At 41.9% G+C, this 10873-nt stretch overlaps 1 protein-coding gene across 6 annotated transcripts; it reads right to left on the reverse strand.

The window, feature by feature from the left end:
* Window positions 1-1589: 1589 nt before the first annotated feature.
* On the reverse strand, window positions 1590-10873 carry ACYP1 (acylphosphatase 1). Of its 6 annotated transcripts, none has more exons than XR_004968244.1 (4): window positions 10608-10873; window positions 10174-10271; window positions 9771-9988; window positions 1866-1998 (listed from the first exon to the last, which is right to left on the reverse strand). XR_004968244.1 is itself a non-coding variant. In XM_036313404.1 (3 exons), the coding sequence occupies exons 2-3, from the start codon at window positions 10261-10263 to the stop codon at window positions 1783-1785; spliced, it is 306 nt and encodes a 101-aa protein (XP_036169297.1). In that variant the 5' UTR covers window positions 10264-10271; window positions 10764-10849; the 3' UTR covers window positions 1590-1782. The 6 variants fall into 6 exon arrangements, 4 of the variants coding, with proteins under 4 accessions (XP_036169297.1, XP_036169288.1, XP_036169279.1 ...); XR_004968245.1 differs by having other exon boundaries at window positions 1867-1998; window positions 9874-9988; window positions 10608-10871; XM_036313404.1 differs by lacking the exon at window positions 9771-9988 and having other exon boundaries at window positions 1590-1998; window positions 10764-10849.

A 10873-nucleotide genomic window follows, 5' to 3' on the forward strand; every position in this document is an offset into this window, starting at 1 on the left:
CGCGCGAGCCGGGAGCATGCGCTTCGGAGATTCGCCGAAGTCCCTGTCCTCCGAGACACAGTGCGCACGCGCACGCAACGAGTCCCCAGGCCTTTTCACCCTGGAATTCCTGAATTCCCAATCCTTATCCCCTTTTAGCGTGGCATGAAAAACTGCTTCTAGTAATTTTTACTTTTGTCTTTTGTTTCCTCTTTCCCGTTTCTCCTTTGCACGCACTACCATTTAATTCAATATATTATTTGCTCATTGTCTTCTCTCGCTAGAATGAAAGCCATATGAAGGTAAGGATTTTGTCTTTTATTGCTGTATCCCCATGGCCTAGAACAGTGCCTGACTTATGTTAGGCACTCAGTGAATGAATAAATCCACAGCCTTCCATCTTATCAGATTAAAGCGTTTAAGAACAGGGAAGACCGAGAAACTAAATTCTCAATTTACGGACGAGGACACCTAGAACTCCATTGCCTTTTTTGGGTGTTTTCCTAATACACCACAACTTCTTTTCTAATAGAAGAGTGGAACACGGTGAAAATATGTGTTTTGGGAATCATTAACCAGCTCTTACTCTAATTTTCATTGAAACATTCATTTTTTAAAAATGTTTTTATTGGGTTTTTTTAGAGAGAAAGAGAGAGGGAGAGAAACATCGATGATGAGAATCACCGATAGGCTGCCTCCTGTAAGCTCCCTACTGGGGATCAAGCCCACAACCGGGCATGTGCCCTGACAGGGCATCAAACCGGTGACTTCATGGGTTGATGCTCAACCACTGAGCCACTCTGGCTGAGTGAAACCTTATATTTTTAAAATTTAGAATTTGTGACAAATTTGCCAAACCCAGTAAGCATTCCATGTATACCTGCTTAAAGGTTGACCAAACCAAGCAGGAGATTTCTAGGGCTAATGAAGCAAAATCCTGAGTATTGCTTGTATCAGTTTGTCATAATAAACCACCACAGACTGGGTGGCTTAAACTAGATATTTATTTTGTCACAGTTTTGGAGGCTAGAAGTCTGTGATCGGGCTGTGAGACATGGCTGATTTCTTTTGGGGACTCTATCCTTGTCTTGTAGATGGCTGGTTTCTCCCTGTCTTCACATGTCGTTTCCTCTGTGCTGTACATGTCTGTGTCCAAATTTCCTCTTCTTATAAGGACATACTAGATTAGGGCCCACTCTCATGACTTCATTTAACTTCATTCAAAGTTACCTCTCAAAAGACCCTATCTCCAAATACAGTCACATTCTGAGGTACTAGGTGTTAAGACTTCAACATATGAATTGGGAGAAAGCACATAATTTAGCCCATACCAACTGCTTTTTGTGAATTCCTTACCCAGAGAAAATGACAGAAACTCAATAAAATTAAAAGTAATTAGTCCAAAACATCGTTTGAGCAGCTAACAAGTTGAACTTGTGGGATTTGTTCTTCAACTTCCTGAAGAAAACTTCATGGAAACCATTCAAAGAAATGATTCAAAGTAACTGCTTTTTCTTTCAGACCTCTTTAAATTACCTCAAAATTATCTTCCCACAGATGTTTACTGAGTAAATATCTCTTATTTTGCCCAAAATGAATTTCGCCCTATAGATGGTTCTGATGTGTTTTTATTAGAATTGTGTACAGTTGTAATCATCATACATATTATATACAGTAACATTCAGGTATCTGAAACTAAAATAACTTACTGACAAATTCTAATATTACTCAGAATAATTCTATCTCTATTAACAAGAAAAGCAAAACCTCTGAGTTTCTCTTGGAAAATTTGAATTCAGGGCATTATTTTACAATTTGGAAATCTGAGTAATCCAACTTTAAGATGACTTTCTCATTGTTGAAGTTTGCTCTGTCGATGTGCGATTTGGGACTTCCTTTTGTCTCAAGCCATTCCTGCATATGACGCACTTTGGAGATGGGGCCTTGCAATTGTCCTTGCACTGTGCCCTGGTCTGTGTTCTGGACCCAGCCTACCAATCCCAGCCTTTTACTCTCAGCCTAAGGGAAAGAAAAAAATAAGAGAAATCCAGTGAGATTAAACAAAACAAAGTGAGACTACAATCTTTGCCAGAATCTTGGTCTAAAATCAAGCCACTGAAACTAATTTGATATTGTCCAGAACAGTCAAAACAGAACAAGAAGAATCTCATTGCTGATTTTAATATGAAATGTTGGCCACTTCACTTCATTTCCTTCTTCTACCCTATAAAACCGAGCCAGAATTTTTCACTATGTAATACTAATGACTTAAGATAAAATCAGATGCTTTCAAAATGATTCCCTAAGGCTAATTATTGTTAGGATGCTGGGCTGTATATATCTTATACATTTTTCCTTCTCCTAATCAAGAATCTCTTGGGTATATTAAGTAGAAAAAAGCATAAAGTTATCTGATCCTTCTCTGTCTTTAATCAGGACCACACCTAAACAAATCCAGATGAGTAAGTGTCCTTTCTATCTTTAAAGATCATTAGAGAGTATTTCACAATTTCCTGGGCAACTCATTCCATTGTTCTCCCTGTAGAGAAACTGTTTAACCCCGTCTTTATGTTGCATCCAAAGCCCACTTTCTGTCATCCTCCTAGAGAAGGAAGGGCAACTGGTGATCAGCCTCTGAAAACCAAAGTTTCATGAGATTACATAACTGTTAGGTTTTGCACTTTACTTTCTTTTCTTCTAAATTGGATAAGCTTATGAAGATCACCTAATCATTGTAGTTGCTCTTTTCTTACCCTTTCTATTGTTTTTCCTTTAAGTCATTAAACTGTGGAATTGCCGAATAATTAGAAAGGTAGCAGTGCTTAAAGGTAATTTTATTTTTGTAAAATTTCCAAGTAAGGATATTATAAAAATTACTGTTAAAGTAATACATCTAAATAGAAGGGATTGGATTACAAAAGAAAATGGAGTTAACATGATTGTATGCCCAAATGCCAGAGTAGTGACCTAGTAAATGTGGGAAATTGCTGGAGTTGACCAAAGAAAATGTTATGCACAGCAAAACCATGTTTGAAGAGGAATTGAAATAGCCAATAAATCACCGAAACTGGTTTGGCTCAGTGGATAGAGCGTTGGCCTGTGGACTGAAGGGTCCCAGGTTCGATTCCGGTCAAGGGCATGTACCTCGGTTGCGGGCACATCCCCAGTGGGGGGTGTGCAGGAGGCAGCTGATTGATGTTTCTCTCTCATCGATGTTTCTAACTATCTCTCTCCCTTCCTCTCTGTAAAAAATCAATAAAATATATTAAAAAAAAAAAGAAATAGCCAATAAATCATATATTCAAAGTTAAGATATAATGCATAATGAACAAAATAGATCGCAAATAAATAGCAATTTAAGGGATACAGAAGAAATTAAGGAGTGAAGAAAAATAGGATACCCACAGCATGCTTTAAGTGCAGAAGATGATGACATAAAAACATGTGGAGCCCTAGCTGGTTTGGCTCAGTGGATAGAGTGTCGGCCTGCAGACCAAAGAGTCTCAGGTTCGATTCCAGTCAAGGGCACATGCCCGGGGTTGTGGGCTCAATCCCCGGTAGGGGGCATTCAGGAGGCAGCCAATCAATGATTCTCATCATTGATGTTTCTATCTCTCTCTCCTTCTCCCTTCCTCCCTGAAATCAATAAAAATAAAAAAATAAAATAAAATAATAAAAACATGTGGAGCCCAGTCAGCACGGCTCAGTGATTGAGTATTGACCTATGAACTAGGAGCTCACGCTTCAATTCCCGGTCAGGGCACATGCCCAGGTTGCAGGCTTGATCCCCAATGTAGGGCATGCTGGAGGCAGCCAGTCAATGATTCTCTCTCATCATTGATGTTTCTATCTCACTCTCCCTCTCCCTTCATCTATGAAATCAATAAAAATATATATATATATTTTTTAAAATGTGGAAAATGGATTTTGAGTTAGACTCCACATCCAACTGACTTTGTATTAGTATAAGGTTGGGCCAACATATAAAAATCAATACACCATATTAATAAATAAAATACCATATCCTATATAATAAAAGCCTAATATGCTGTGTCCAGTCGACCAGTCAGCTGTTCAACTAATCAAAGTGTAATATGCTAATGATATACTAAGGCCGCTCAACAGCTCGCAATGGCATGCACTGACCACCAGGGGGCAGAGAGTTGACCAGTCGCTATAATGTGCACTGACCACCAGGGGGCAGACGCCCTGACCAGTAGGTTAGCTTGCTACTGGGGTCTGGCCAATCGGGACTGGGTGAGATGGGTTGGACACGCCCTGGAGCCCTCCCATGTCCCTCCCCGGCCCCAGTTGTGCACCGGTGGGGTCCCTCAGCCTGGCCTGCACCCTCTCACAATCCAGGACCCCTCGGGGGATGTCGGAGAGCTGGTTTTTGGCCTGATCCTGCAGGCCAGGCCGAGGGACCCCAGTGGTGCATGAATTCATGCACCGGGCCTCTAATTAATAAAACAGAAACCAGATGATCATTTCAATAGATGAAGAAAAAGCATTGATCAAATCCAACATTTTTTGAGATAAAAACACTCAACAGCCATAACCGGTTTGGCTCAGTGGATAGAGCGTCAGCCTGCGGACTGAAAGGTCCCAGGTTTGATTCCAGCCAAGGGCATGTACCTTGGTTGCGGGCACATCCCTGGTGGGGGGTGTGCAGGAGGCAGCTGATCAATGTTCCTCTCTCATCGATGTTTCTAACTCTCTATCCCTCTCCCTTCCTCTCTGTAAAAAAAAATCAATAAATTTAAAAAAAACAAAACACTCAACTAGCTAGGAACAGAAGGGAATTCCTTAACCTGATTAAAGGCATTTGTGCCGAAACCGGTTTGGCTCAGTGGACAGAGCGTCGGCCTGCAGACTGAAAGGTCCCAGGTTCGATTCCGGTCAAGGGCATGTACCTGGGTTGCGGGCACATCCCCAGTAGGAGATGTGCAGGAGGCAGCTGATCGATGTTTCTCATCGATGTTTCTAACTCTCTACCTCTCTCCTTCTTCTCTGTAAAAAATCAATAAAATATATTTAAAAAAAAAATAAAGGCATTTGTGAAAAACCCACAGCTAACAGACCTAATGGTGAAAGACTGAAAGCTTTGCCCTATGATCAGGAACAAGTCAAGGATGTCTGTCTGCTCTTGCCACTTCTACTCAACATTAAGCCAGGGCAGTGAAAAAGAAAGAAGGTATTAATAGTAGGAAGAAAGGAGTAAAATTACCTCCACTCACAGATGGCATTCCTTGTATGCAGAAAATCCTAAGGAATGCACATATGTGTACGCGTGCACGCACACACACACACACACACACACACACACACAAAACACTAGAATAAACAAGTTTATAAGGTGGCAGGATACAAGATCACTATACAAAAATCAACTCTATTTCTATATACTGGCAATAATGAAAATAAAATTAAGGAAACAATTCTATAATAACATCAAAATAATAAAATTATAAATTTAATGGAAGAACTGGAATATATATGGAAAGGTACAAAACATTGTTGAAAGAAATTAAGGAAGGTTTAAATAAATGGATAGACATCCTATGTTCATAGACTGGAAGACAATATTAAGATGACAATACTCCCAAAATTGATCTACAAATGCTATGCCATATTTATCAAAATCCCAGCTGCCTTCATAGCAGAAATCGACAAATTGATTCTAAAATTCTCATGGAAACATAAGGGACCCAGAATAGCTAAATATAATCTTTACAAAGAATAAAGTTGAAGGACTCACATATCCTGAGTTCAAAATTTACTACAAAGCTACAGTAATCAGTACATAGTACATGGCATAAGGATAGACATATAGATCAATGGAATATAATTGGAGTCCAGAAATAAACCCTTACATTTATGGTCAATTGATTTTTGACAATGGTAACATGACAATTCAGTGGGAGAAATTTTAGTCTTTTTGACAAAAGATGCTGGGACAACTGGTAGTCACGTGTAAAAGCATATAGCTGGACTCCTTACCTCAACGCACATAAAAAATTAACTGAAGCCCTGACCGGTTTGGCTCGGTGGATGGAGCATCAGCCTGCGGACTGAAAGGTCAAGGGCATGTACCTTGGTTGCGGGCACATCCCCACTGGGGAGTGTGCAGGAGGCAGCTGATCGATGTTTCTCTCTAATCGATGTTTCTAACTCTCTATCCCTCTCCCTTCCTCTCTGTAAAAAAAAAAATCAATAAAATATATTTTTTAAAAAATTAACTGAAACTAGCCTGTCCCGCGTGGCTCAGTGGTTGAGCATGGACCTATGAACCAGGAGGTCATGGTTCAATTCTTGGTCTAGCCTGGGCTTAGGGACCAATCCCCAAGTGGGCATGCAGGAGGCAGCTGATCAATGTTTCTCTATCATCATTGATGTTTCTCTCTATCCCTCTCCCTTCCTCTCTGAGATTAATAAAAATATATTTTTACAAAATAACTGAAACTGGATCAAACACTTAAAGCTAAGAGATTAAACTATAAAACTCTTAGAAGAAACTTTTAGAAGAAAACATAAGCATGAACCTTCTTTCATTACCTTGGATTAGGCAAAGAATTATATTCTAACTTAGATATAAAACTAAAGTCACAAGCAACAAAAGGAAAATAAATTAGACTTCATCAATATTAAAAATATTTGTGCTTCAAAGTTTTCATCAAGAAAGTGAAAAGAAAACCTCAGGAGAAATATTTGCAAATAATAAGGGACTAATATCCTGCCGAAACCGGTTTGGCTCAGTGGATAGAGCGTCGGCCTGCGGACTGAAAGGTCCCAGGTTCGATTCCGGTCAAGGGCATGTACCTGGGTTGCGGGCACATCCCCAGTGGGAGATGTGCAGGAGGCAGCTGATCGATGTTTCTCGCTCATCGATGTTTCTAACTCTCTATCTCTCTCCCTTCCTCTCTGTAAAAAATCAATAAAATATATTTAAAAAAAAAAAAAAAATAAGGGACTAATATCCAGAATATATAAAAATTTTTACAAATCAACAATAAGACAAATAACTCAGTTAAAAATGGGCAAAGGGCCCTGGCTGGGTAGCTTAGTTGGTTGGAGGGTCATCCTGTACACCAAAAAGTTGCAGGTTCGATCCCAAGTTGGGGCTTATACTGGAGGTAACCGATAGGTGTTTCTCTCTCTCTCTCTCTCTCATCCATCCTTCCTTCCTCTCTTCCTTCTACTCTCTCTAAAAATCAATGGAAAAAATACCTTTGGGCAAGGATTAACAAAAAACAAACAAAAAAGTGTATTATGTAGTTTCCATATATTTGGAGATTTTCCAGGTATTTTTCTGTTATTGATTTGTAGTGTAATTCCACTGTGGTCAGAGAACATGCTTTGTATGACTTCAATCCTTTAAAAGTCATTGGTATCTCAAAACAAAACAAAACAAAACAAAACACAATGGCCGAAACCGGTTTGGCTCAGTGGATAGAGCGTCGGCCTGCGGACTGAAAGGTCCCGGGTTCGATTCCGGTCAAGGGCATGTACCTGGGTTGCGGGCACATCCCCAGTAGGAGGTGTGCAGGAGGCAGCTAATCGATGTTTCTCTCTCATCGATGTTTCTAACTCTCTATCTCTCTCCCTTCCTCTCTGTAAAAAATCAATAAAATATATTTAAAAAAAAAAAAAAAACAAAAAACACAATGAGATACCACTTCACACACACTAGGATGGCTCTAATAAAAAAGACAGACAGTAACTGTTGGCAAGAATTTGGAGAAACTGAAATTCTCATTGATCATGAGAATGCAAAATGTAAAAAATGAAACAGCTGCTTTGGAAAATAGTTTTGCTCTTCCTCACAAAGTTAAACATGGAGTTACTATGTGACCCAGCAAGCTACTCCTTAGCATATATACCCAAAGGAATTGAAAACAATGTTTGCATAAAAGTGCATAAATGTTCACAGCATCCTTATTTATAATAGCCAAAAAGTGAAAGTAACCTAAATGCCCATCAGTTGATGAATGGATATATAAAATGTGGTATATCCATACATGGAATATTATTCAGCCATAAAAAAGAATTAAGTACTAATATGCTATAATATGAATATCCTTGAAAACATTGTGTTAAGTCAGGCTTGGGGAAACTTTTTTTCTGCCAAGGGCCAAACAAAATTATCAACTTAAAAATTAGCCTGCTATATTTGGTCAAACGTTTAATTCAATCCCCCTAATACCTTGGCAGGGCCTGACCAAATGATTTCTCCAGCCTTACAAGTACGGCCCACGGGCCGGATGTTCCCTACCCCTGTATTAAGTGAAAGAAACCCAACACAAAAGGCCACATAGTGTGTGATTCCATTGACATTAAATGTCCAGAATAGACAAATCCATAGGGACAAAAATGAGGTTAGTGACTGCCAGGGGCTGGAGGGGTGAGGGGTGAGTGCTAATGGATATGTGGTTTCTTATGGAGGTGATGAAATGTTCTGGAATTAGTGTACAACTTTGTAAATATACTAAAACCCACTCACTTATACATTTTAAAAAGGTGAGTTTTATGGATGTGAATTATATTCCAACTTAAAAAAAGTTCCTTCAAGCATTCTCATCATTCTAGGAGTGATGGAATTTAATTAAGAGGCTAGATTATATCAACATGCAAACAGACTGTAGCAAAACAAAACAACTGTTAAAATGAACATATATATAAAGCAATTATAAGTAGTAAAGAATAAGCTACAAGTTTAAGGGGGGAAAAGTTGGCATTTTCCATAAAGTTCTCCAAATCAATATTTATTTTTCTGCATTCTTTATTGTCTCTAAATTGGGGGTTGGGGGGGTGCGCGCGGGATAGCAGTAGAGAAAAATGAGCTATATTACTCTCTGGTCCTTTTCCCTCAATAACTTTAATTAATCTTCGAAGCTGTCCCCTCCACTTACTATATCACAGGGATTTACCCTGCATAAATGGAGCAAAGCTAACACAACATAATAGCTCTGTTGCTGTGATTTTCAATAACTTTTTTTCAACAGGTACTTCTATGAGTGTGAAACAGGAGGAAATGATTTGTAAGTAATTGGGGAAAGAGGCAGTGGCATTTAACATTCATATTTCAGAGATTCAGGATGAATTTTAAGTACTACAGTCCAGGGAATGTGACACTTGGAAAGTTCCGCAGTCGTAACTCATTATCTTTGGGGCTGGAGATACACTGGGCAGGCAAGAGCCCGATAACCCCTACAGAAGACAGAAGGGAAATTGAGATTGCATTTCTGTCTGCATGTTAAGGGAAGATTAATGGCATTAGGCAGAGGTAGCGGCTGTCAGTAGTTTGCTCCTCCCCTCAATTACTCCCTAGTACTCTAGGAGGAATACCAGGCTCCATGTTCCGTGTTACCATTACTTATCCTGGAATGGGTTAAGTGTTGTCATTAGAAAAGCTTCAGCTAGAAAAGGTGATTCTTCTTTCAAAGACAAAATAAGTAGAAATTAATTGAGAGAATGGGGAAAGGTTGAAGGAGTCAAAGAGGTCTGAAGAAAATGCAGCAGCTACAGAAGATGCTGTTACACCTACAATAATAAACGTGTAATATGCAAATTGACCGAATGGCCCAGCAGCTGCTCTTGCAGGAATTTCGTGCCTAGGGCCTCTAGTAAGTTACATAAATGTCATGCATTCATCTAAATGCCATCTCCTTGATTAACGCTAGCTTTCCTGCGCGAATTGTGATTGGTCTGATGGTGCCAAAACGGAGAACTGGGGAAGCCCTCCCATCCCCTTGGGAAGAGAGAAGCTCATTAGTATGAGTCTAGGTACTCACGTCCCACAGTTAGAAAAATAACATCAGCAGACTGCCCTGGGCGGTTTGGCCGTGGGCCTGCGGACCCAAGGGTCCCGGTTCGTTTCTGGCCAAGGGCAGGTACCTCGGTTGCAGGCTCCTCCCTGGCCCGGGCCCTGGTCGGGGAGTGCACAGAAGCCAACCATCCACGTGTTTCTCTCACGTGGATTTTCTCTCTGTCCCTCTCTCTTCCACTCTGTCTAAAAACCAATGGGAAAATATCCTCGGGTGAGGATTAAAAAGTAACAATAGTAACAGCAGATAAACCTGCCTTTTGTATGGTACTTTGCCCGCTGCAAAGCCCGTTCACACCCACTGCTCTGCAGCAGCCAGCAACTCCCACCGCACGCGTCCCCACGCTGCCCGAGGCCCGAGGCCCACACACCTGCGTGTACTTGCGGAAAAACACCCCTTGCACCTTCCCAAACACCTCATAATCCACCGATATCAGGGTGTCCCCTTCCGCCATGTTCATGCTCGAACCTGTCAGACGCCAGGGAAACAGAGAAGTAGACGGGACTCGTTATCCTCGACCAGAACCCGCAATCGGGGCAGAAAGGCCACCCCACACCCTGGACGCGGCGACCTCTCCCTGGCCTGCCCCCCGAACCCCAGGGAACCCCAGGGCACCCCAGGGCATGCCAGGGCATGCCAGGGCATGCCAGCGGGTCCCCGAAAGCGCGGGCCGCGCAGTAACAGGAAGGCCCCGGGGAGTCTGGGTCGCAGCTGCCCACGGAGGCCTCTGGGGACAATTCCCTTCCATCCAATTCCCTTCCCACACCGTCCGCTCGCTCGCCATCCCTCCCGCCTCCCACGGACCTCGCTTCCACACGCCCCGGATTCCTCGCCCACGAACATCTACGGCCAATGGAACTGAGGGGCCAGCCCCGGGCCGGGCTCACCCTCCCGGCCTTCCCGTCAGGAGGAGGCCGGGCGGCACCGGCGACCACCGACCACCGACCACCGACCACGGACCACCGATCGCTGACCGCTGCGCCAACGGCTCCCCCCTGTCGCGTAACCGCCGCTCCGGAAGCTCAGAGCGCAGCTCTTCCTTCGCTGCGTCGCATGCCCATCACGTCTGA

This window comes from Myotis myotis, unplaced genomic scaffold (assembly GCF_014108235.1).
Source record: "Myotis myotis isolate mMyoMyo1 unplaced genomic scaffold, mMyoMyo1.p scaffold_m19_p_1, whole genome shotgun sequence".
Classification (NCBI taxonomy): domain Eukaryota; kingdom Metazoa; phylum Chordata; class Mammalia; order Chiroptera; family Vespertilionidae; genus Myotis; species Myotis myotis.